Source organism: Somniosus microcephalus, chromosome 19 (assembly GCF_052327205.1).
Source record: "Somniosus microcephalus isolate GS21.2 chromosome 19, FLI_Smic_1.0, whole genome shotgun sequence".
In the NCBI taxonomy this organism is placed as follows: domain Eukaryota; kingdom Metazoa; phylum Chordata; class Chondrichthyes; order Squaliformes; family Somniosidae; genus Somniosus; species Somniosus microcephalus.
This window is the reverse complement of record NC_141005.1, coordinates 19,633,180-19,659,958: the sequence shown is the minus strand read 5'-3', so window position 1 is coordinate 19,659,958 and position 26,779 is coordinate 19,633,180. Positions and strand designations below refer to the sequence as shown.

General features: G+C 47.2%; 1 protein-coding gene across 4 annotated transcripts in view; it reads right to left on the bottom strand.

Annotated features, from left to right (window-relative positions):
• Positions 1-328: 328 nt before the first annotated feature.
• usp30 (ubiquitin specific peptidase 30) overlaps positions 329-26,779 on the bottom strand; it is a 38,277-nt gene continuing 11,826 nt past the window's right edge. For 2 of the 4 annotated variants that reach the window (XM_086012050.1, XM_086012052.1), the window contains exons 5-13: positions 25,386-25,484; positions 21,701-21,746; positions 19,666-19,760; positions 16,210-16,269; positions 12,489-12,575; positions 11,609-11,683; positions 3,277-3,496; positions 2,224-2,335; positions 329-766 (exon numbers count right to left, since the gene is read on the bottom strand). In XM_086012050.1, the coding sequence (XP_085868176.1) occupies positions 502-766; positions 2,224-2,335; positions 3,277-3,496; positions 11,609-11,683; positions 12,489-12,575; positions 16,210-16,269; positions 19,666-19,760; positions 21,701-21,746; positions 25,386-25,484 (1,059 nt within the window). In that variant the 3' untranslated portion in view covers positions 329-501. The remainder of the gene's footprint in view (positions 767-2,223; positions 2,336-3,276; positions 3,497-11,608; positions 11,684-12,488; positions 12,576-16,209; positions 16,270-19,665; positions 19,761-21,700; positions 21,747-25,385; positions 25,485-26,779) is intronic. The other 2 variants (XM_086012053.1, XM_086012051.1) reach the window with 2 other exon arrangements.

Below are 26,779 nucleotides of genomic sequence, written 5' to 3'. Positions count from 1 at the left end.
CTCTCAACTGGTTCAAGCACACAGTCAAAGTTCATAAATATATAACCATTACTCCCTTTATGGAGCAGTTATCTTTTGCTATGGAATTAAATGGTAAATTAATATATATATTTTTTATACAATAGACCTCTTATCCTAAAGCAAAATACTGCGGATGTTGGAAATCTGAAATGAAAACAGAAAATGCTGGAAAAACCCAGCAGGTCAGGCAGCATCTGTGGAGAGAGAAACAGAGTTAATGTTTCAGGTCGAAGGTCATCAACATGAAACGTTACCTCTGTTTCTCTCTCTCCACAGATGCTGCCTGACCTGCTGAGTATTTCCAGCCTTTTCTGTTTTTATTTCCGACCTCTTGGTTCGCTGCACAAATATTGAGTCAGATATCTGGGTGGGCAATAATTGGGCTCCAGCTCCTGTCAGCAATTGGTTTCCTCTCAAACCATGAAGATTATTTGTCCCTTTTTACAGCACCAGCCAAACGCTTTGGCTCCACCCGCGTGCTCACTCCTCCGGCCCGAACTCGCGGCTCGCGCGCCTCACCAGGGGCCGAACTCGCTCGTAGAAGAGCAAATAGGCGTTGGAGGCCAGGACTTCCTGCAGGCTGGCTCTGCGCACCGTGTCGTCCGAGATCCACAGCCACTGGCCGCTGACCACCACGGGGCTGTTGGAGGTGGACGGCGAGCGGCGATACGTGACGAAATGTCCAGAGTGTATGTCGCCGTGATGGACGACCACAGACATCAATCGGAACAAGTACACCGACGAGCTGCAGGGATGAAGCAGAGCGGTGAGCTCACATTTGAGAAAAAGGTCTTCTCTTTCCTCCCCCTTCAGAATTCTCCCTTCCCCCTGCTCTGAGGTACATTTACTCAGTGCACGCCCCACTGCAATATTGGACTCTAAGGGAATCAAGGGATATGGGGATTGGGCGGGAAAGGAGTTGAGGTCGTAGATCAGCCATGATCTTAGTGAATGGCAGAGCAGGTTTGAGGGGCCGTATGGTCTACTCCTGCTCCTATCTCTTATGCAATATCTTGCCCAAATGCCCATTCTTGATATGTGAACCTAGACAGAAGTGACCGCAAGATATTCAACAATGGGGAGCGTCACAAGAATAAAATCTCTCTCTCTCTGTACTCGGTTTGCTCCCTTGCCCGTCTTCACTGAAAGCCGAACCTTGGCAGAGGCGAGATCTTTTGTACAGCATACAGAAATTACTGTAAAAGTTGCAACATTTCAAGTTAGAGAGATATTTTATTCCCAGAACAGGAAGCATGTGCACTAACAGATAATAAAGAAAAAAGAAAAAGACTTGCATTTATATAGCGCCTTTGAAGACCACCGGATGTCCCAAAGCTGCTTTACAGCCAATGAAGTACTTTCTGAAGTGGAGTCACTGTTGTAATGTAGGAAATGCGGCAGCCAATTTGCGCACAGCAAGCTCCCACAAACAGCAATGTGATAATGACCAGATAATCTGTTTTTTAGTGATGTTGGTTGAGGGATAAATATTGGCCCAGGACACCGGGGGAGAACTCCCCTGCTCTTCTTCAAAATAGGACCATGGGATCTTTTACGTCTGCCTAAGAGAGCAGACGGGACCTCGGTTTAATGTCTAATCCAAAAGACAGCACCTCCGACAGTGCAGCACTCCTAGATTTTTGTGCTCAAGTCCCTGGAGTGGGACTTGAACCCACGCCCTTCTGACTCAGAGGCGAGAGTGCTACCCACTGAGCCAGCTGACACTGACAATAAAGAGTGATGAACAGTGCCACAGAATCTTACAGCACAGAAGGTGCCACTCGGCCCATTGTGCCTGTGCCGGCTCTTTGAAAGGGCTATCCCATTAGTCCCACTCCCCTGCTCTTTCCCCACAGTCCTGCATTTCTCAGTAGTTATGAGAATTGTGCTCAGATTTTAAAGTATGTACAGATTAGGGACTGTAAAAGAAAAATAATTGCAAAATCCACTGGACCAATGGTGTAAATTGAAATGATGCAGAATTAATTTCTGCCATTAGAGGGAGCATTCCTATTTAAATAGGTTCCCGGGGACCTCTCGTGGCAGAAACCCAGTATTGCCCCTGTGCAATACCAGACTTATCCTAGCAAAGCTCCGAATGGATCTTTTGACTCTGAAGTGCATTTTGATGTACCCTTAGTTCCAGATAAAAAAAAAAAAAATTAGGTTTTGGGGGAAAAAAATTAACTTAAAAAGACTCACGTGTAACTTCGAGTCACAGGAGACGGCGAGGTTGCAAAAGAAGCTGATAGCAGGGATGATGAACATGCACCATTCGCAACTTGCATTTTACTCAGGCTGGCCTGAGTGGATCCTGAAAGGAGACAAACAGGAGGGGGGGGGGGGAGATTTAAAGTACCATTTTTGAAGTAATTCACTGACATCTGCTGGGAGGCAATGACATGATTAATACTGTGGAGGGCAGCACTTGCAAGGGACTGACTCATGATAGTTCTAAGCAAAGTAGCACGCAGTCACTGTAGAGAGGTTAAAAGCAAACCGAGAGTCTGAAATAGGTGGAGGAGGAGGTGGTGGAGGAGGAAGAGGAGGAGGAGGAGGAAGAGGAAGAGGAGGAGGAAGAGGAAGTGGAGGAGGAAGAGGAAGTGGAGGAGGAAGAGGAGGAGGAGATGGTGAAGGAGGTGGTGGTGGAGGAGATGGTAGAGGAGGAAGAGGAGGAGATGGAGATGGTGGAAGAGGAGATGGAGGTGGAGGTTGTGTGTGTGTGTGTGGGCGGGGTGGGGTGGTGGTGGTAGAGGGAAATCAACAGTTAGCCTCACTACACACCAGAGCTAAGGGCTAGCTGATCACAAGCCAACAAGGTGGTGATGGTGGGGGAGCTTCAATATCCATGGGGTAGGGCTGGAGATCCCGGTCCTAGCTCCTATCTGCTGGAATGTGTACGTATATGGATGTTGGGAGAAGGCAGAATTGGGCTTAGACGTAGTGCCCTCCATGGTTGAACAGCCCGCCTTGAAGAATGGCCACTTGGCTGGGGTACTGGGAGGCGGCCTGCTCTGTGCAATGACGACCCAGCACGTCAGTGTGTTGGGGGAGAGGAAGGGAGAGAATTGGAGGGACAAAGTGCATCACTTACAACTCTGAAGTGGACACAGTAACAGAATCAGGAATACGCCAAAAGAATAAGTTCTATTTATGAAAAACTTTGATTGAAAAAAAGAGCTTAAAGTGGAAATAAGCATCACGGCATTGATTTCAGATGCTGCCTGGCCAGTTTCCCGTTAAGATGACCAGTACCTGGCTTGTTCAGCATGGTGGCCTCTAGCATGCGCGGTAAGCTCCCTGTGCTGGCGGGTCTGCTCAGTCTGCGGTGGCCTAGCCTCTGAGACGGGCTGCGGTACTTGTAGGTATCGAGCGAGAGGAGCTCGCTGAACTGCACGTGCTCGTTGCGTTTCAGAGGGGTTCCTTGGTTGGACCACGAGAGCCTTTGCAGGTGGATACACAGGCACTGAGGGAGCTTTAAAAAAAATCAAACGAGAAAACATCAGGACACAGGGATTGGAAATTACAGCACACACTCTGAACGAATTTTCTTAGTCCCTGGTCAGGTTCGTTTTGCCTGTTTTCTCAGCTAATGGCACCGACTCCTAGCTGGGGTACAGTTTCTCAAGCATCAGTTTCCCTCTCATAGTGACTGATAACGTGTAAGCCGACAACAACAACTTATTTATATAGCGCCTTTAAGAACATAAGAAATAGGAGCAGGAGTAGGCCTTTCGAACCTGCTCTGCCATTCAATAAGATCATGGCTGACCTTCTACAACTCCACCTTCCTGCACTATCCCCATATCCAAAAATCTATCAATCTCTGTCTTGAATATCCTCAATGACTGAGCCTCCACAGCCCTCTGGGGCAGAAAATTACAAAGATTCACAACCCTTTGAGTGAAGAAAGTTCTCCTCATCTCAGTCCTAAATGGCCGACCCCTTATTCTGAGACTGTGACCCCTGGTTCTAGACTCCCCAGCCAGGGGATACATCCTCCCAGCATCTACCCTGCCAAGCCTCATAAGAATTTTGTATGTTTCAATTAGATCACCTCTCATTCTTCTAAACTCTAGGGAATGTAGGCCTATTCTACTCAATCTCTCTTCATAGGACAATTCCCTCATCCCAGGAAACAGTCTAGTGAATCTCTGTTGCACTCCCTTCTAAGGCAAGTACATCCTTCCTTAGGTAAAAAGAGACCAAAACTGTACACAATACTCCAGGTGTGGTCTCACCAAGGCCCTTTATGATTGTAGTTAGATGTCTTTACTCTTATACTCCAATCCCATTGCGTTCTAAAACATCCCAACGAACTTCACAGGAGCGATTATCAAACAAAATTTGACACCGAGCCATATAAGGAGATATTGGGACAGATGGCCAAAAGCTTGGTCAAAGAGGTAGGTTTTAAGGAGGGTTTTAAAGGAGGAGAGAAGAAGCGGAGAGGTTTAGGGAGGGAATTCCAGAGCTTAGGGCCTTGGCAGCTGAAGGCACGGCCACCAATGGTGGAGCGATTAAAATTGGGGATGCGCAAGAGGTCAGAATTGGAGGAGGGCACAGCCTAGACTGCAAGTGTTCGCAGAGCATGATACACAGGGCCCAACACCCACACACTCGTACACATTCCAGCAATGGGTCACTGCACAACAATCAATGGGAGACATGGCCACAATTGCCCTTTCTCTAACTCTAGCGCACGGAGGTCAATTTATTCTCCTTCTGATCGCCCTGGATGAGATCAGGTAACTCGGCAGACAGCGGATCGGAGCCGAGATCCCTCTGGCTCAGCCTGTATATTCCCATTTAAGGAAGACCCCAAGAAAAGAATGGCATTTGTCTGAAAACATATCTTTTGTGTCTAATTTATACCCAACCTCGTGTTGAAAAACTATAAGCATTTAAAAAAAAAAACTGAGCAAAACTTGCCAGCATGCTGACCAGGAAAGCCCCAGGTTTCATCCCCAGTCTGTGCTGTGGTGGCTGATCACAACTAGAGTGGCAATAGGAACGTGTTATGGGGGCTTGGGGAGGGGGGAGAAATCCTAGACATTTACGGCACAGAAGGAGGCCATTCGGCCCATCGTGTCTGCGCCGGCCGAAAAAGAGCTATCCAGCCTAATCCCACTTTCCAGCTCTTGGTCCGTAGCCCTGTGGGTTACTACACTTCAAGTGCATATTCAAGTACTTTTCAAATATGATGAGAGTTTCTGCCTCTACCACCCTTTCAGACTGAGAGTTCCAGACCCCCATCACCCTGTGAGTGAATAAAGAGCACGGTCAGAGAGGGGCCCAAACTCACTGTGAGCAGCGGAGGCAGAGCGGACCGAACAGAGCGGAGAGAGCACGCAAAAAATAATCAAGGCGTGATGTCTCAGGACAGCAGGTAGGCGATTGGTTGGTGAGTATTAGAGCTGTTTTTTTTAAATCTCTGAGCTAGCACAGTGTTTTAAACTAAGAGCTGGGGAACGATAATTAATGCTTTATTAAATTAATAACTTAACTAGATAAACTAATGAATTAATAAAGCTCTAAATAATCACTTGATGAAAAACTTTAACTAATTTAAATAAGCATATAGATAAAACATTCTAGAGATGGTAGGGCAGGCTGTGTGTTGGGACTGTAGTATGTGGGAGTTCGTGGACCGTCCCGGATTCCCACACCTGCAGGAAATGTCTCTGTCTTCAGTCACTCCGGCTCAGAGTCACTGAGCTGGAGAGCGAGTTAGAGACACTCCGAAACATAAGGGAGGGGAGGAATTTCTGGACAGTTTTATCCAGAATACAGTCACACCCCACAGGTTATGGAAGGGGAGGGGGTGACTGCTAGGGAGACGGGTAGCGAGTACTTAGGAGGTTGAGAAGGAAGTCCTGCAGACACTGGTCCTGTCCAACAGGTACGATGTACTCACTACTTGTGAGGGCAAGGAGAAAGACTGCAGGGAGGACAGCCACAATGCAGACCAAGCTCAGAAGGCTGTCCAAGGGGACTGGGGGGGGGGGGGGGAGAAGAGTAGAATAGAAATGTGGTAGCGATAGGGGATTCTATAATTAGGGGGATAGATAGCGTCCTGTGCAGCCAAGAACGAGAATCCCGAAAGGTAGATTGCCTACCCAGTGCCAGGGTAAGGGATATCTCGAGGCAGCTGGAGAGGAATTTGGAAAGAGTGGGGGTAAATCCAGTTGTTGGGGTCCATGTTGGAACAAACGACATAGGTAGGAACAGGGAGGAGGTCCTGCTGAAGGAGTATCAGGAGTTAGGAACTAAATTAAAAAGCAGGGCCTCGAGGGTAATGACCTCCGGATTATTGCCCGAGCCACGTGCAAACTGGCATAGAAGCAGTCAGATCAGGAGAATTAACATGTGGCTAAAGGGCTGGAGTGGGAAAGAGGGGTTCCTTTTCCTGGGACACTGGCACCAGTACTGGGACAGGAAGGAGATGTACCGATGGGACGGGCTCCACCTGAACCAGGATGGGACCGTGTCCTGGCAGAAAGGGTAAATAGGGAGGTGGCAAAGGCTTTAAACTAAGATGGGGGGGAGGGATCGACAAGAAATGAAACCAGCCTAAATATAAACAAAACAGGAAAGGAGAGCATAGGAAAGAGTAAAGTAAGGGAGGACATTGATGGCCAGGGAATAAATGGAGTTATAGAACAGGAATGTAGAAAAATGGTTAAAAATAAAGTGAAAGGAACCGCTATTAAAAATGAGTTAAACTGTCTGTACAGCAATGCACACAGTGCCCGTAATAAAACAGGGGAGCTGGAGGCAATCGTGTTGCGAGGAACCAGACATAGTAAGGATTATTGAGACATGGCTACAGAAAAATCAGGACTGGGAGTTAAACATTGCAGGGTATAACATATTTAGGAAAGATAGAGGGGGAAAAAGGGGAGGTGGAGTAGCTGTACTTATTAGGGATAACATAATGGCAGTAGAAAAAAGTGACGCAGCTATCAGCAAGACAAAAATAGAATCCATGTAGATAGAGATAAAAGATAATAAAGGATCAATCACACTAATAGGGGTAGTGTACAGGCCACCTATTAATGGAAGGGAGATGGAGGAAGAAATATGCAAACAAATTAGGGAAATGAGTAAAAAACATAGAATAATAATCATGGGGATTTCAACTACCCCAATATTAATATGACAGAAGAGGTAGGTAAAGGGGATAAGGGAATGGAGTTCCTACAACATGTACAGGACTTCTTTCTAACCCAATATGTATAAAGCCCAACAAGGGAGGATATGCTATTGGATCTAGTAATGGGGAATGAACCAGAGCAGATAAGAGAAGTAAAAGTAGGGGAACATCTAGGCAATAGTGACCATAATATAATACGCTTTAAAATAATGATTGAGAAAGACATAAGTATGACGAAGACCAGGGTAATAGATTGGAGAAAAGATGATTTTGAGGGGCTGAGAATAGAACTTGGGAAAATAAAATGGACAACAATATTGGCAAACAATGACGCAGAACAGCAATGGGAAACATTTAAAACGGTTTTCAACAGAATCTAAGAAAAATATATTCTGCTAAAAAACAAGAACAAGCTAAACACTAATGAGACACCATGGATGAATAAAGCCATAAGGGAAAAATTGAGGGTAAGGAAAGGGACATGCATTAAGTACATAGACAGCAGGGGAGAGCATGATAAGGGAAAGTATGAAAAGATTAGGAGAGAACTCAAAAAAAACAATTAGGAAGACAGAGAGGAACTATGAAATTAAATTATCAAGGAACATAAAACAAATTGGTGAAATATTTTACAGGCACATCAATAAAAAAAAGGATGGGAATAGGGCCATGCAGTAGATGTAATTTATCTAGATTTTCAAAAGGCCTTCGATAAGGTACCACATAATAGAATAATGAATAAGGTCAGAGAATGCAGAGTCAGGGGACAAGTAGCAGAATGGATAGCTAGCTGGCTTCAAGACAGAAAACAGAGAGTAGGGGGTTAAATGTAGTTATTCACAGTGGCAGAAGGTGGGTAGTGGTGTTCCACAAGGATCAGTGCTGGGACCACTGTTGTTCACAATTTATATTAACGAGTTAGACTTTGGAATAAAAAACACAGGCTGCGATTTCGCCAGCGAAGGCGGGATCGCGGCAGGAGAGGTGGTTGGCGAGTTCCGGTCCCGCTCCCGGCTGCAGCCGCTCTGTAAAAAGGATTTTCCGTTAATTTGGCTTGTTAAGCCCGCCCTGCGGGGTTCCTGGCCAATTAAAAGGAAGGGGGTCTGATGACGTCATTTGATGACGCGTCATCAGGCGGTTTCCTTAAAGGGACCATGGCCACATTCATTCATTGAGGTGCTGCAAACACTGACAAGCACTGTACAAAGGTGCACAGCTGCACCCAGGCTCTTGCATGACTCCCTCCATATGCCTATGGAGTGAGTCACAACACACAGGGAGGTTCTCTTCCCTTCCAATGGTGGAATAGACCTCCCCAGGAGACCAACGCAGCCTGGTTGCACATTGCACAGGAGGGCAAAAGCAGGGATGTTATCAGGAGGACCTGGCTGCAGTGGCGCAAACCTTTTAATGATCTCAGTAGATCACGAAACGTTACTGCAAAGCCACACTCAACCTCATCCTGCTGTGCCACTCATCACATCCCCATCACTCTGCCTTCCCTACCCTACTCCTGCACATCCTTACACCAATTTACCTTGCACCTCCACCCATCCCTCTCTATCTACATTATCACATCCCCATCTCACTAGTCACCCCTCCCACTCACCCTCATCCTAGTGCAATCATACCAACTAACACACAAGGGTAGGCACTTGGGTGTTTTATGCAATGTTCATGGAAATTTTCTGTTAATGTGTTGGCAAACATTGAAATCTTTATTTTCAACACTTTGCCTTATTGTACAGATCTGTGCTCACCTTTGGAAGTGGCTTAGTGAGTTGCAGTGAATGGTGAGACATAACGGTATCCCCGCAATGGTCACGAGTGTGAAAGGAATGGCTTGGGCTTTGTAGGAATGTTTTATGGTGTTGGTGTGGGGTGGTGTTAACCTGGCGCATCATGTGGCAGCCAGGGTTTACAGCATCAAGTGAAGTAAATCTGGCCATGGTGATGCCATCCCTGGTCTCCCAGGCAGCAATACTGTCGGGTGCTGATGCCCTGTGTCCTGTGCAGCATCAGGTGATTGCGGAGAAGGTTGGTGTTCTTGTTGGTGGTGTTGGTGTGCCTGGTGATGTTGGTGTTGGGGCTGATCGTGGAGGGATTCAGAGGACCAAGGTGAGATTTTTTTCAGGGCACCGATGTTGCTGGAATAGATGGTAGCTGAAGTTGAGATGACAGAAACAATCTGTCAATGGTGAGAGAGCTTGCTCCAAGGAGGTGACAGTGGATAGAGAGTTTACTCCAAACACTTCCAAACTGCATACAGTTCAAAAGTGTCTTCCAAGTCCTGTAGGTTCAAGCTTCTGACATTGAAAAGTGACCAGCTCTGAAATGGTAGCTTTCATACCACTTTTGCAGCTGTCACCTATTCACAGCAATGGGGGGAGGGGATAGTTAATACTGGGGAGGACTGCAACAAATTACAGGAAGACATTAATAAACTTGCGGAATGGGCATATAATTGGCAAATGAAATTCAACACAGATAAATGTGAGGTATTACATTTTGGTAGGAAGAATAGGGAGGTCACTTATCACTTGGAGGGTGCGAGACTAGGTGGGGTAGAGGAGCAAAGGGATCTCGGAGTACAAATACACAAATCATTAAAAGTTGCGACACAGGTTAACAAGACCATAAAAAAAGCAAATGTAAGAAGTCACACAACACCAGGTTATAGTCCAACAACTTTATTTGAAATCACAAGCTTTCAGAGCGCTGCTCCTTCGTCAGGTGAAGGAGGAGCAGCGCTCCGAAAGCTTGTGATTTCAAATAAAGCTGTTGGACTATAACCTGGTGTTGTGTGACTTCTTACATTTGTCCACCCCAGTCCAACTCCGGCATCTCCACACCATAAAAAAAGCAAACCAGGCACTAGGGTCTATTTCTAGAGGGATAGAATTGAAAAGTAGGGAAGTTATGCTAAACCTGTATCGAACCTTGGTTAGACCACACTTGGAGTACTGCGTACAGTTCTGGTCGCCATATTATAAAAAGGATATTGAGGCACTGGAGAGGGTGCAGAGAAGATTTACAAGGAGGATACCAGAAATGCGAGGGTATACCTATCAGGAAAGGATGAACAGGCTGGGTCTCTTTTCGCTTGAAAGAAGGCTGAGGGGTGACCTAATAGAGGTCTTTAAAATCATGAAAGGTTTTGATAGAGTGGATACAGAGAGAATATTTCCACTTGTGAGGAAGAGCATAACTAGAGGCCATCAATATAAGATAGTCACCAAGAAATCCAATAGGGAATTCAGAAGAAACTTCTTTACCCAAAGAGTGGTGAGAATGTGGAACTCGCTACCACAGGAAGTGGTTGAAGTGAAAAGTATAGATGCATTTAAGGGGAGGCTAGATAAGCACATGAGGGAGATGGGAATAGAGGGTTACGCTGATAGAGCTAGATGAGGAAAGACGGGAGGAGGCTCGAGTGGAGCATAAACGCCGGCATCGACTGGTTGGGCCGAATGGCCTGTTTCTGTGCTGTATATCCTATGTAATCCTTTGTAATGTCTCCTCAACTCCCCGCTCATCCTTCTACCAATTACTTTAAATCTATGCCCCCTGGTTATTGACCTCTCTGCTAGGGGAAATAGGTCCTTCCTATCCATTCTATCTAGGCCCCTCATAATTTTATACACCTCAATTAGGTCTCCCCTCAGCCTCCTCTGTTCCAAAGAAAACAACCCCAGCCTATCCAATCTTTCCTCGCAGCTAAAATTCTCCAGTCCTGGCAACATCCTCGTAAATCTGTCATGTTTTCAGCTCCCGAGCATCCAGTGACTCCCAATGAATGTGTGAGCATCGGATGAGAAAGGGATGTGGTTCAGCTGCGAGTCCCCCTCCCCAATGTTGCAATAACCTGCCGACACTCACATAAAGAACGGCTCCTCGAGAGGTGCTGGAGGACGGCAGGTGCCTGTGAATCATACCTGAGCAAGAGTCAGTACTTCAGGAGACAAAAGTGATTGGGGTGAGGGGGGGGTTGTTGCAGAGAAGGGGTGGGAACTCATCTCCCAAATGGAACTGCCATGTTTGCCACATTTCTGATGCCGGGTGCGGATGAGGTTCCACTATCTAGCCCGAGGTTTCTGCTGTCCCAAGTGGAAACAGAAAATGCTGGAAACAGTCAGCGGGTCAGGCAGCAGCTGTTGAAAGGGAAGGCAGGGTTAATGTTTCAGGTCCGATAACCCTTCATCAGAACCGTTCTGACGAAGAGTCACAGACCTGAAATGCTAACCCTACCGCCCTCTCTCCACAGATGCTGCCTGACCGGCTGAGCATTTCGAGCGTCGCAAAGTCTCCTCTTTTCCGAAAGGATTCAGATTTTTATTTTTAAATACTCCTTCGAAATAACTCTTTAAACCCTTTCAGTAGCACAAGCATCAAACCTCAGGAAGCAGTTCCTGCCATCGGTGCAAGCCCCACCTTTCCAATTTTCAGCTGTTTGATGAAGGTTGTCCTCTGGTTTCCCACAGTCTGTCCGTTCAGCGTTTCCCCTGCCTGGATATGTGAAAGAACGGGCAGCATCGTCAGAGCGGAGAAAAACATTTAAGCACAAGCTGATGGTCAACCCCCTCCTGTATTTCACATCGCACGCTGAGGTCAACTATCGTGGACCTGCTTCTCACCCTCCCATTTCTCCGTCCACAGTTCTCTTGACTCATTATTCTAGGTCCACAATGAACTCGTTCCGAGCTACTATTCTTTACGTTCCCCACCCCATCTCCCCTGAAGGCTCGGATTCATGCTGGGGGATCCAGTACAGCACACGATAGTTATTCTTCATATGTCACCGCCTAGACAGTGAGGATCAGCTAGCTGTTCAATCACTAGCAGCATCACAGCCCATGTCCTCACCTGTCTTCCACAAACAAGCCTTTCCCGGTGTGGATCACCAGGCCACATAGCAGGAGTGGGCACCCCGGATAATTTTTTCCCCCTCCCACTTAGCCACTAGAGCCAACTTTAGTGCAATTACTGCTGTCTTGACTCGCGATTAGCTAACTCAACATAGACCAGGGATTGCACCTCAGACCTTCCTAGTCTGTGTGGTACAGCATCTACCAACTTAGCCATCAGGGGAAAGCTCCTTATTTCTATTTTTATCCATAAAAAACATTCTGACCTTCTTTCGCTCACAAACATCATTGCAAGTTGGCGCCACCTCCTAGCTTGGGTGGCCAGAAGTCCACCGGTTTTATCCGCCCAATAAGAATGATGTGTCCATTGTGTGTAGCATTCTTCTAGTTCCGGGCAAAAAGCGTCACTGCTGTTAATTGGAATAAATGATGGGAGTGCTGCTCACCTTGCTGCAGTTCTCACACACCACATCTTTAATGGACTCTGAGGAGATGAAGTGTTGCAGGCAGAGGTCCAGCGTCACAGGTCTGCCCTGGAAGGGTATAAAATAATAGGTCTTTGAAAACTAGCGTTGCACAAAGCAGATACACCAGCTCATGTGTAAAACCCACAATCGTTTTCTCCATTATCAACATCACCCATGATAATCGGGATAGAAGACCTAGCCATCAATTAGTAGTTACTTTCCAGCTTTAGTAAGCTGTAAAGAAAAGTAACTAGTTCATTTCTCTCCCTCCATCTCTACTTCCCTGCTACCTTAAACCCCATTTAAACTATTATGACAATATCTCTGCTGTTAAACAAGGTTGGTGAGCTGCAGGCACAAATAACCACATGGGAATATGATGTTGTGGCAATAATGGAGACCTGGCTCAAAAAAGGGCAGGATCGGGTTTTAAATATTCCTGGATATAGGGTGTTCAAGAAAGATAGGAGGTGGGGTGGCGGTATTAGTTAAGGAGAATGTCACAGTGCTGGAGAGAGAGGATTCCTGGAGGGGTCAAGGGCAGAATCTATTTGGTTAAAGTTAAGAAGCAATATAGCTGCCATTACACTACTAGGTGTATTCTACAGGTCACCAACTAGTGGGAAAGATAGAGAGGAGCAAATTTACAGGGAAATTCCAGAGAAGTGCAAGAACTATAGAGTAGTGATAATGGGGGACTTCAATTATCCTAATATAGACTGCGATAGTAATAGTGTAAAGGGCAGAGAGGGGGAAGAATTTCTGAAGTGTGTTCAGGAGAACTTTCTTGATCAGTATGTTTCCGGCCCAACGAGGAAGGAGGCATTTCTGGATCTGGTTCTGGGGAATGAAGTGAGTCAAGTGGAGCAAGTGTCAGCAGGGGAGCATTTAGGGAACAGTGATCATAGTATCATAAGATTTAGATTAGCTATGGCAAAGGACAGGGAGCAACCTAGAGTAAAAATACTTAATTGGAGGAAGGCAAATTTCAGTAGGTTGAGAACGGATCTGGCCCGGGTAAATTGGAATCAAAGATTGGCAGGCAAAACTGTAACCGAAAAATGGGCCGCCTTTAAAGAGGTGGTGGTTTGGGTACAGTCGAGGTACATTCCCATGAAGGGGAAAGGTAGGGCAACTAAAGCCACAGAGCTCCCTTGATGACGAAAGAGATAGAGAGTAAGATGATGCATAAAAAGAGCGCGTACGACAGATGTCAGGTTGAGAATACATCTGAGAATCAGGCTGAATATAGAAAGTTCAGAGGGGAAGTGAAAAGGAAGATAAGAGGGGCAAAGAGTGAGTATGTGACTAGATTAGCAGCTAACATAAAAGGGAATTCAAAAGTCTTCTATAGGCATATAAATAGTAAACGGGTAGTAAGAGGAGGGGTGGGGCCGATTAGGGACCAAAAAGGAGACCTACGAATCGAGGCAGAGGGCATGGCTGAGGTACTAAATGAGTACTTTGCATCTGTCTTCACCAGGGAAGAAGATGCCGCCAAAGTCAGTGAAAGAGGAGGTAGTGGAGATACTGGATGAGATAAAAATTGATAAAGAGGAGGTACTAGAAAGGCTGGCTGTACTTACAGTTGATAAATCACCAGGACCGGATGGGATGCATCCTAGGATGCCGAAGAAAGTTAAGGAGGAAATCGCGGAAGTACGGGCCATAAACTTCCAATCCTCCTTAGATACGGGGGTGGTGCCAGAGGACTGGAGAATTGCAAATGTTACACTCTTGTTCAAAAAAGGGTTGGTAAGGATAAACCCAGCAACTACAGGCCAGTCAGTTTGACCTCGGTAGTGGGGAAGCTTTTAGAAACAATAATCAGGGACAAAGTTAACAGTCACTTGGACAAGTGTGGATTAATTAAGGAAAGCCAGCACGGATTTGTTCAAGGCAAATTGTGTTTAACTAACTTGATCAAGTTTTTTGATGAGGTAACAGAGAGGGTTGATGAGGGCAATGTGGTTGACGTGGTATACATAGATTTCCAAAAGGTGTTTGACAAAGTGCCACATACAGGAAACTTTCTGGTATCCAGCACTGACGGGACCGAGCTGGTGCCGTACCATCAAAACTGCTGTAGAAACCAGCGCTAATGTTAAAACATACGGAGCTTTTGAGCTCCGTATCTAGCAACAAACCCTGTTGCTTAGCAACAGCTTCAAAACAGTTGGCCGCAGCTTAAAAGCGTCTCTGTAGCTAAGCAACAGCTTCAGGTAAACCTTGCAGAGCCTGACTGGAAATAAAAAGCAACGAGAAGTAAAAAAACTTATAGGAAACGGCTCCTGAATTTTGCCGGTAGATAGAGCTTTCCGGACATGTAACCTCCGGTTAAACGAAAGTTTCCTGTAATAGGATTGCCAGCAAAGTTGAAGCCCATGGAACAAAAGGGACAGTGGCAGCATGGATACAAAATTGGCTAAGTGACAGGAAACAGAGAATAGTGGTGAACGATTGTTTTACAGACTGGAGGAAGGTATACAGTGGTGTTCCCCAGGGGTCAGTACTAGGACCACTGCTTTTCTTGATATATATTAATGACTTGGACTTGTGTGTACAGGATACAATTTCAAAATTTGCAGGTGACACAAAACTTGGAGGTATAGTGAAAAGTGAGGATAGTGATAGACTTCAAGAAGACATAGACAGGCTGGTGAAATGGGCGGACACGTGGTAGATGAAATTTAATGCAGAAAAGTGCGAAGTGATACATGTTGGTAGGAAGAATGAGGAGAGGCAATAGAAACGAGGAGAGGCAATATAAAGGGTACAATCCTAAAGGGGGGCGCATGAAGAGAGAGACCTGGGGGTATATGTGCACAAATCGTTGAAGGGGGCAGGGCAGGTTGAAAAAGCGGTTAAAAAAGCATACGGGATACTGGACTTCATAAATAGAGGCATAGAGTACAAAAGCAAGGAAGTTATGATGAACCTTTATAAAACACTCAATTGGAGTATTGTGTCCAATTCTGGGCACCGCACTTTAGGAAGGACTTCAGTTACGTGGATAGACTGGAGAAGCTGGGGTTGTTCTCCTTGGAGCAGAAAAGGTTGAGCGGAGATTTGATAGAGGTGTTCAAAATCATGAGGGGTCTAGACAGAGTAGATAGAGAGAAACTGTTCCCATTGGCAGAAGGGTCGAGAGCCAGAGGACACAGATTTAAGGTGATTGGCAGAAGGACCAAAGGCGACATGAGGAAAAACTTTTTAACGCAGCGAGTGGTTATGATCTGGAATGCACAGCCTGAAAGGATGATGGAGACAGATTCAATCGTGGCTTTCAAAAGGAAATTGGATAAGTACCTGAAGGAAAAAAATTTGCAGGGCGGGAGAGTGGGACTAGCTGAAGTGCTCTTGCAGAGAGCTGGCACGGGCTCAATGGGCCGAATAAACGGGATCAATATTGGCCAGAACTCCGCTGCGCTTCTTCGAATTCCATGGGATTTTTTACCTCCACCTGAGAGAGCAGACGGGGCCTCGGTTTAACACCTCATCCGAAAGGCGGCACCTCCGACAGTGCAGCGCTCCCTCAATACCGCACTGGGAGTGTCAGCCTAGATTTTTGTGCTCAAGTCTCTGGAGTGGGTTATGGTACTGTAACCACTTTAAAACCACACACAAGCATAATCAATTTGTATTTTAACCAGCCCAAAATACATACTAAATAACCCTTTAAAATGCAGGCCGTACATACCCACGTGACTGTTGGAATGCTGAGGGAGAGGCTGTCAAATGTGTCGTACCTCACAGGACTCTGACGAGAAAATGTAAAGCCAGTGATAGCATGGTAAAGTTCCCTCAGTGGTTTGCCTATACCAGTGGTACGCATAGTAGGCCCTGGCCAGTGAGGGGAGGGAGGGCACGAGCAGCCCACCTCCCCCCAACCCACCTTTACTTGCAGTATTAGCAGACCTGCTCTGCTCCATTTGTCTGTGGGCCTGAATTCACAGCTCACTGTCTGTGGAGCCAGGACTAGAGAAACAAAAACATTTGCGCAAAATAAAAACGAAGCAAAAATCAGCACGTGAGCTTGGGATTACGGTAGGTCTGGAGCGAGTCACTGCTCAGGACTGTAGCTCGCAACAAATAAGACAGCGGGTATCCTTGCCTTCCCGCATCAAACAGGACCTTTTGTACGACCTGTGCTTTTACAAAGCTCATACAAGATATGACGGGGTTTGATAGGGTGGGCGTAGAGAAGATGTTTCCTCTTGTGGGGGAGTCCAAAACTAGGGGCCTCACCCCCCTGTAGGGACTGTAAAAATGTCATTAATAAATCCAATAGGGAATTAAGGAGAAGCTTATTTACCCAGAGAGTGGTTAGAATGTAAAACTTGCTACCACAGGCAGTAGTCGGGGCGAACAGCACAGATGCATTTAAGGGGAAGCTAGATAAGTGCATGAGGGAGAAAGGATAGAAGGATATGCTGATAGGGTGAGATGAAGAGGGGGTGGGAGGAGGCTTGTGTGGAGCATAAACACCGGCACGGACCAGTTGGGCCAAATGGCCTGTTTCTGTGCTGTAATTTGTGTGTAATTGTATGCTACTAGGGAAACTTTCGGTGGCGAGCTCATTGATATGGAGCAAACCTCAATCATCCACAATCCCCCTATTTCCACCCGTCATTTTTAATGGGAGTCAGTCAGGCCATACCTTTGCGAAAGCCAGCTAAGAAGGAATGGAGGGTTTGGAATGGATTGTTCCCCAGCTCTGGTCTCTTCAGCCAACAGGGTAAGGAGTTATCAGCATGTCCAGTGCCCGGTGGAATTTACAGCACACACAGCTCGGAGACTGCAATTATATCAGTCCTTGGTGAGACCACACCTGGCGGTCTGTGTACAGTTTTGGTCTCCTTACCTAAGGAAGGATATACTTGCCTTAGAGGGAGTACAACGAAGGTTCACCAGGCTGATTCCTGGGATGGGGGGATTGTCCTATGAGGAGAGATTGAGTAGACTAGGCCTACATTCCCTAGAATTTAGAAGAATGAGAGGTGATCTCATTGAAACATATAAAATTCTTACAAAGCTTGACAGGTTATATGCAGGGAGGATGTTTCCCCCTGGCTGGGGAGTCTAGAACCAGGGGTCATAGTCTCAGAATAAAGGGTCGGCCATTTAGGACGGAAATGAGGAGAAATTTCTTCACTGAGGGTGGTGAATCTTTGGAATTCTCTACCCAAGGGGGCTGTGCAGCCTCAGTTGTTGAGTATATTCAAGACAGAGATCGATAGATTTTTGGATATTAAGGGAATCAAGGGATATGGGGATAGTGTGGGAAGGTGGAATTGAGGTAGATCAGCCATGATCTTATTGAATGTCAGAGCAGGCTCGAGGGGTCGAATGGCCGACTCCTGGCTCCTATTTCTTATGTTCTTATGAGACGAGCCCAAGTTCGGATATTGGCATTTATTTTTTGAATGTTTAATTTTTAAAATAAGGAAAGGAAACATAGTTCATGCTGGGAGCTTGATTAGGTAACTGAAGAAGTGGACCAATCAGAAGCTTAAAAACTGTGTGTGTAAAAAGAAACCCCACAAATGTAAGAAAAAACAGTAAATGCTGGAAACACACAGCAGGTCAGTCAGCCTCCGATAAAATAAAAGCTATGTTACGGTGCTTCAGGTGTACAAACCTTAGTCACAACTGGAGATTGAAAGATGGACGGGCGTACTATTCTTCTTCTTCTTAGGCAGTCCCTCGGAACCGAGGATGACATGCTTCCACATTAAAAATGAGTTCTCAGGTGACTGATGAGTCCAATGCGGGACCTACAGTCTCTGTCACAGGTGGGGCAGACGGTGGTTGAAGGGGTGGGTGGGTGGGGTGCTTGGGTTGACGTGCGCTCCTTCCGCTGCTTGCGCTTGCTCCCGGCGAAGAGACTCGAGGTGTTCGGCGCCTTCCCCGGATGCTTCTCCTCCACTTTGTGCGGTCTTGGGCCAGGGATTCCCAGGTGTCGGTGGGGATGTTGCACTTTTTCCAAGGAGGCTTTGAGGGTGTCCTTGAAGCATTTCCTCTGCCCACCTGGGGCTTTCTTGCCGTGTCAGAGCTCCGAGTAGAGCGCTTGTTTTGGGAATCTCGTATCGGGCATGCGGACAATGTGGCCCGTCCATCGGAGGTGGTCGAGCGTGGTCAAAGCTTCGATGCTGGGGATGTTGGCCTGAGCGAGAACACTGACGTTGGTGCTGACTGACGGGCATACTATTCTTCTCTTTACAGGTGCTGACTGGCATGCTGTGCATCTCCAGCATTTACTGTGGGTTTTTAAAATCATCACATCAGAGAAACTACAGGGCGACTCTTGATTACCCAACAACTCCTGTGTTATTTACTGGGAGGGGATGTGGAGCCTCCATTTTATGGTAAATAACCGAGGTTCCACTGTAAGCAAACAGCCAACGGAGCAGTTACCCCGGTTACAATAGTTACACAAGAGGCCCTTCAAAAAACACAATGTTAGAAAGGCACAGAAGCTTGATCGGTGCCTGACAAGAGAAAGTTAGGCTCGTGGTTAGGATCCAATCCCCCCTAAAAAAAAAAAACACACCATCAGCTATCTGTTCAAATCACACTTCCAATCAGTGAATTTCATTTTAGCTTCGGCGGAGCCTCATTCGAAAACATTTTGGGAAAGGCGAACAATATCCGTTAAAGAAAGATCTTGCATTTACTTAGCGCCTTTCACTTCCTCAAGGAGTCGTAAAGGGCTTCACAGCCAATGGAATACTTTTGAAGTGTAGTAACCAGTGTCCCCCGTAAGCTGCACGGTCTCCTGCGCAGCCCGCCTCCCCCCACTACACGGCCCGCCTCCCCCCCCACTGCGCGGCCCGCCTCCCCCCCCACTGCGCGGCCCGCCTCCCCCCCCACTGCGCGGCCCGCCTCCCCCCCCACTGCGCGGCCCGCCTCCCCCCCCACTGCGCGGCCCGCCTCCCCCCCCACTGCGCGGCCCGCCTCCCCCCCCCACTGCGCGGCCCGCCTCCCCCCCCACTGCGCGGCCCGCCTCCCCCCCCCACTGTGCGGCCCGCCTCCCCCCACTGCGCGGCCCATTCAGCTTTTTTGCGCTCGTGCGGCATCTACAATGTGAAAGCCCGCGCGGCCGCGCAGCTTAACGGGAACATCGGCCGTCACCCCTTTCTTCACACAAACCCACCTGTTGCTCACACCGTTTACACACCATGTTACTGGTCAGTCGGCCGTGGAAGGGGTGCTGGGACTTCCAAGGACTTGGTGGTGGCGGCAAAGGCCCTTAAACAATAAACAGACGCGAGATGAATCAACAGTGATACATTTGTTTGCCTCCTGCAAACACATCAGGCAGCTTTACAGCAGCCTTTGAAAATAAAAGAGACAAAAACAACCTCAGAAAGACTGCTAGAAGTCAGACTGTAATAATAAAGGTCGTGGCAAAAGACCAACAATAAGCAACTATCAGGGCGTGTTGTGTAATCTCTGGATTACGTGCATCTTCCGTCCAACTACATTAGGTAAGGAGACATTGGCGACGTCTTGCAGAAGAAATGCTCAAACTGAGTCCATTGGAAACTTCACTGCCCTGGGCTGATTTCTGAGCGGAAAGACAGGAAGGAGCCAGGTTTGATATCCGGTCTGCTCTAAGCTAACTAATCACACCCAGGCTAGCAATAGGAGCGCTACCATCTGACCGCAATTCTCCAGGGACAGGGAGCAGAGGGTAAAACAAGCATCAGGGTTCTCGTTAACGATCATTATCTGGTGATCCCTGCTTTAAAGTGGGCACATTCGGATACTGAGGGAGAACAGTGTTTGCGTTGTACCCCAGCACGAGTCTGTCGGCTCGGAGTTTGGACAGCTTCCAGTGCATATGGATCCACAGCATGAGACTGCCTCCAATTCGGAAATTTCACTCAGAGACCACGGTATGGCTGATGTGGGAAATATGAATACGTCGCACTGGTCAGGTAGGATGTACTGTTGTGAGTTTGGGGCTGAGGCACATTGTTGGGACAGGCTGGACGAAGCTTTCCCTCACCTTGGAGTGCTAGTGATATTGATTCACCAGGCTGATACCTGGGATGGCAGGAATGACGTACGAGGAGAGATTGTGTCGATTGGGCTTATACTCACTGGAGTTTAGAAGATTGAGAGGGGATCTCATCGAAACCTATAAAATTCTGTCAGGTCTGGACAGACTAGATGCAGAAAGGATGTTTCTGATGGCCAGGGAGTCCAGAACCAGGGGTCATAGTCTAAGGATAAGGGGTAAGCCATTTAGGACTGAAATGAGGAGGAATTTCTTCACCCAGAGAGTGGTGAACCTGTGGAATTCTCTGCCACAGAGAGTGGTGGAGGCCAGTTCATTAAATATATTCAAGAAAGAGTTGGATATATTTCTTGAGGCTAAAGGGATCAAGGGATATGGGGAGAAGGCAGGGACAGGGTACTGAGTTTGGATGATCAGCCATGATCTCATTAAATGGCGGAGAAGGCCGAATGGCCTACTCCTGCTCCTATCTTCTATGTTTCTATGTTACACCCGGTACAGAAAGTGGAAAGTTGGTTCCCCAGCACTAACATCCCTCACCTCGATGACCACAAAATCCAGAGGAAAAAAAATGGGGAAGAACACGGATAAGCAGTACTGCTCTTGTGCCTCCCTGATTTTCATTGCTCCGCCATTGTCGGCCGTGCTTTCAGCTGCCTAGGCCCGAAACTCTGGCATACTCAACCTAAACCTCTCCGCCTCTCTCTCCTCCAAGATGCTGCTTAAAACCTACCTCTTTGCCCTAGCTCCTGTCTTAATATCTCCTTACGTGGCTCGGTGTCAAATTTTGTTTGATCATCGCTCCTGTGAAATGCCCAGGGACGGTTTACTACGTTATAAAATAATTTTAACCCGTCAGTAACATGTTTTTAAAATTGAACACAGGGCCGTCTTTTTCAGATAAATATTCAAAACCTAGGTCACAGTCGGCCCTCATCATGCTGTATTCCTTCAAGTCAGAACTCAATCCCACAACTTTCCAATACATGCTGGCTGTGGGCGCAACATCTCGTTGCCTGCACGTATTAGGAAAATTCATCCCATAGATTTAATCTCTGCAGTCGAGCTGTTCTTGTTGCCGGGCCCCTCGCTGTGCAGAGTCGTTTACTAACACGGTCGGATCGAGAACGTTCGTTGCTAAAGTACATTTTGGAACATTTCCTACCTCGGCTCCTGCAGCTCAGCTGTTTTTCCTCCAATTCTTGCAGAGTCTACAAAAACCAATGAGACACACAGATTACCCAGCCTGGCACAAAGCAAGTTCATTTTTTTCCCTAAACAAATGAGGAATTTGTTGATTGCGGTAATGGACAAAAAAAATCAGTTCCCACAGGGTTTGAAATGGCCTGGTGTTGCAGTACTAGTGCAAACAAACCCATCCTGCATTCGGGACAAGTGTGAACGAGTCACTTTTTGTGTGTGGGTTACAAATTTCTGGTCTGATATTCTCTTGGGTTGAGTGGAGCTGCAATTGGTTCTTGCGTTTAGGACTGCACCCGAACTGCCCAGTACCTACTTTTACAATGGTATAAGCCGGGGAGGGGGGGGTGGCGAGGGGGGGTCTGAACGCTCTCCTCAGTCCCATTCCCCTGTGCCCTCTCTCTGAACAAGTTCCCCTCAGTCCCATTCCCCTGTGCCTTCTCTCTGAACGCTCTCCTCAGTCCCATTCCCCTGTGCCCTCTCTCTGAACGCTCTCCTCAGTCCCATTCCCCTGTGCCCTCTCTCTGAACGCTCTCCTCAGTCCCATTCCCGTGCCCTCTCTCTGAACGCTCTCCTCAGTCCCATTCCCCTGTGCCCTCTCTCTGAACGAGTTCCCCTCAGTCCCATTCCCCTGTGCCCTCTCTCTGAACACTCTCCTCAGTCCCATTCCACTGTGCCCTCTCTCTGAACGCGCTCCTCAGTCCCATTCCCGTGCCCTCTCTCTGAACGCTCTCCTCAGTCCCATTCTCCCGTGCCCTCTCTCTGAACGCTCTCCTCAGTCCCATTCCCGTGCCCTCTCTCTGAACGCTCTCCTCAGTCCCATTCCACTGTGCCCTCTCTCTGAACGCGCTCCTCAGTCCCATTCCCCTGTGCCCTCTCTCTGAACGCTCTCCTCAGTCCCATTCTCCCGTGCCCTCTCTCTGAACGCTCTCCTCAGTCCCATTCCCGTGCCCTCTCTCTGAACGCTCTCCTCAGTCCCATTCCTGTGCCCTCTCTGAACGCTCTCCTCAGTCCCATTCCCCTGTGCCCTCTCTCTGAACGCGCTCCTCAGTCCCATTCCCCAGCCCCCTTTGCACTCGGAACTGGATATTGTGTCTCTCACTCGTGTCCTCGTGTGTTTTTTCCAATGTTTTAATCAGACAAAACTCTGCTGCCCGTATCCGAACTCGCACCAAGTCCCGTTCACCCATCACCCCCGTGCTTGCTGATATACATTGGCTCCCGATCCACCATCGCCTCGAATTTAAAATTCTCGTCCACGTATTCAAATCTCTCCATGGCCTCGCCCCCTCCCTATCTCTGTAACCTCCTCCAGCCCTACAACTCTCCACGAGTTCTACATTCCTCCAAATCTGGCCTCTTGTACATCCCCCTCTTCCTTCGGCCCACTATTGGTGTCTGTTCCTTCAGCTTCCTAGGCCCTAAGCTCTCAAATTTCCTCCCTAAATCTCATCTCCTTCAAGACGCTCCTTATAACCTAGAATCATAGAATGGATACAGCACGGGAGGCGATTCGGCCTGTCGAGCCTGTGCTGGCTCTCTGCAAGAGCACTTCAGCTAGTCCCACTCCCCCGCTCTTTCTCCGTAGCCCTGCAATTTTTTTTCCTTCAGGTACTTATCCAATTCCCTTTTGAAAGCCGTGATTGAGTCTGCCTCCACCACCCTTTCAGGCAGTGCATTCCAGATCATAACCACTCGCTGTGTAAAAAAGTTTTTCCTCATGTCGCCTTTGGTTCTTTTGCCAAACACCTTGAATCTGTGTCCTCTGGTTCTCAACCCTTCCGCCAATGGGAACAGTTTCTCTCTATCTACTCTGTCTAGACCCCTCATGATTTTGAACACCTCTATCAAATCCCCTCTCAACCTTCTCTACTCCAAGGAGAACAACCCCAGCTTCTCCAGTCTATCCAGGTAACTGAAGTCCCTCATCCCTGGAATCATTCTTGTAAATCTTTTCTGCACCCTCTCTAAGGCCTTCACATCCTTCTTAAAGTGTGGTGCCCAGAATTGGACACAATAGCCCAGTTGAGGCTGAACCAGTGATTTATAAAAGGTTCATCATAATTTCCTTGCTTTTGTAATCTATGCCTCTATTTATGAAGCCCAGGATCACGTATGCTTTTTTAACTGCTTTCTCAACCTGTCCTGCCACCTTCAACAATTTGTGCACCTATACCCCCAGGTCTCTCTGTTCATGCACTCGGTTACGACAATCCAATAGTTTCACGGTCAACTTACCACTTTTAACCTTGTAGTCACCTGTCCTCATTTTCTTTTTATTCGTTCATGAGATGTGGGTGTCGCTGGCATGGCCAGCATTTATTGCCCATCCCTAACTGCCCTTAAGAACCGCCTTCTTGAACCGCTGCAGTCCGTATTCTTAGTATACTTCTTTGTAGCGGTTTGGTACAACCGAGTGCCTTGCTGGGCCATTTCAGAGGGCAGTTTAGAGTCAACCACATTGCTGTGGGTCTGGAGTCACATATAGGCCAGACCGGGTAAGGACAGCAGATTTCCTTCTCTATAGGACATTAATGAACCAAATGGGTTTTTACAACAATCCAATAGTTTCATGGTCACCTTTACTGATACTATCTTTTTATTCCAGATTTATTTAATTAACTGAATTTAAATTCAGAACTCATGTCTTCGGATCATTAGTCCAGGCCTCTGGATTACTAGTCCAGTAACATAACCACTATGCCACAGTACCAGATAATATCTCCTTCATTGGCCTGTGGGACGTTTTTCTACATCAAAGGCGCTATATAAATGCAAGTTATATTTAAGCTGCGTTATTTTACAGACAGTGAGTGAATGTCGAGTGAGAGATATAATCATAACTCCCTTAGTTCACAACCTCAAATCCCTCCTCATGAATATGAAAAAAATAATAAACCGCACCATACTATCCTACATAAGTGGGCGAACTAAACTTTTTTCTGATCAGACTTCTGGTTGCCGCCGCCCAAGAGCGTAGTATTCCCTCTCCCGGCCCTGCTCCTGCTCCAGGTGGAACTGGCCTCCTCACATAGCTGCCTTCATCCTTTATCTTCCAGTGTTTGCAGGAAATGGTGTGGGGGGGTCCTTTCGACTTCTCCCCCGTTCAGTGACTCACCAGTAGAACTTCCAGTAAAATGGATACCTCTTCCCACCCCACCCTCCCTCCCCTCCCTGAAAAAAAATCTCCTGCTATTCTCAAAATGTATGGGGACCATCCCGAGTTAATGAGTCTGGGACGAGTCAACCGACTCTCACTCTTGCAGCTCGAAGTGAGCAGCAACGTTTCACAGTCTGGTCGACCAGCTTTAATACACATTTTCAATGCACGGCTCATTCACAAAAAAAAACCTCCTCTTTGCCTCAGAAGGTGCAGCATATGTCTGCATGAACCCACTTTGATTTAAAATAAATGTAAATTATTTCCAAATATTTTCCTTTGGAAAAATGGTCCAAAAAATCCTGAAACGTGACAGCCTACGCGATCAGATTATTTGGCGCTTGTACAGTCTCTTCTTAAAAAAAAAAAGCCCAGCTCGGTTTTGGACGCAGCAAAAGGTGGTCGGCCTTCTTAAAGCACAAGAGGCCTCCCTCACCGGGTGTCACTTTTACAACCCTTAGAACACAAGCCCAGTTTCAAGCCGTTTTACCTCTAAAGACCGAACGTCGAATAAATGTGCAACCCGAGGCTGGCGGTCCCGCTCGTCTTCCAGAGCCGCGGTGAGAACGTGAAACAGCTCGTGAGCGTCCTGCCGACACAGGAAGAGAAGAACGTCGTCACGCGGTGGGAAGTAGGAAAGGGGTCAGAACAAGGGTGAGGCGCGACAGAAGTCAGCGCACGAGAAGAAATGAGATAGGGAGGACTACGGCAGGAATGAACGAGTTTCCCATTTTGCCAGAAACATTGTTTAAAAGTAGACCGCAGAGAAGCATTAATCCGTGACAGGAAGGAACTCAATGGGCCAGTACCTGTCGGTGATGGTACGAGATGAAACGAAGGGTCAGCACCTCCCAGTGAGGTAAATGATCCTCAGCGTTCCTCTGAATGACAATACAGTGGAGGATCACAGAAATTACAGCACAGAGATGGCCATTTAGCCAAGTGCAGCAGTGGTAGTTCTTCAAATGGATCTCACTTCCCTGCTCTTATAGAATTGTTGAGAGAAACTCACTGGGTGAGTACCTATCAGTGATGGTAGAGAGAGAAACACTCACTGGGTCAGTACCCATCACTGATGGTACAGGGGGGAACTCACTGGGTCACCATCGATCACTAATGGTACAGAGAGAAACACTCACTGGGTCAGTACCTATCACTGATGGTAGAGAGAGAAACACTCACTGGGTGAGTACCTATCACTGATGGTAGAGAGAGAAACACTCACTGGGTCAGTACCCATCACTGATGGTAGAGAGAGAAACACTCACTGGGTCAGTACCTATCACTGATGGTAGAGAGAGAAACACTCACTGGGTGAGTACCTATCACTGATGGTAGAGAGAGAAACACTCACTGGGTCAGTACCCATCACTGATGGTAGAGAAACACTCACTGGGTCAGTACCCATCACTGATGGTAGAGAGAGAAACACTCACTGGGTCAGTACCTATCACTGATGGTAGAGAGAGAAACACTCACTGGGTGAGTACCTATCACTGATGGTAGAGAGAGAAACACTCACTGGGTCAGTACCCATCACTGATGGTAGAGAGAGAAACACTCACTGGGTCAGTACCTATCAGTGATGTAAGATTATAGTATTTTTGCTTATTAATACTTGTTTTTATATAGGTAGACAAACATAATTAGCTTAAAGGGTAGATGGGAAAATAATGGCTGACGTGACTAAATAAAGAGCAAACATTTATTACAATGGTACATTGAAAGAACATTACAGCAGGACCTTGGAAAAGGGCTGGGAACTGCTCAAGCAAGAACTAGACTGATAACAACATAGCAAAGCAGACAGATAGGAAAGGGGCCTGCGTGTGAACCAAGGTTCTTGAAATAGTTTAACTGCTGTGGAAAAATACAGAGAAAGGG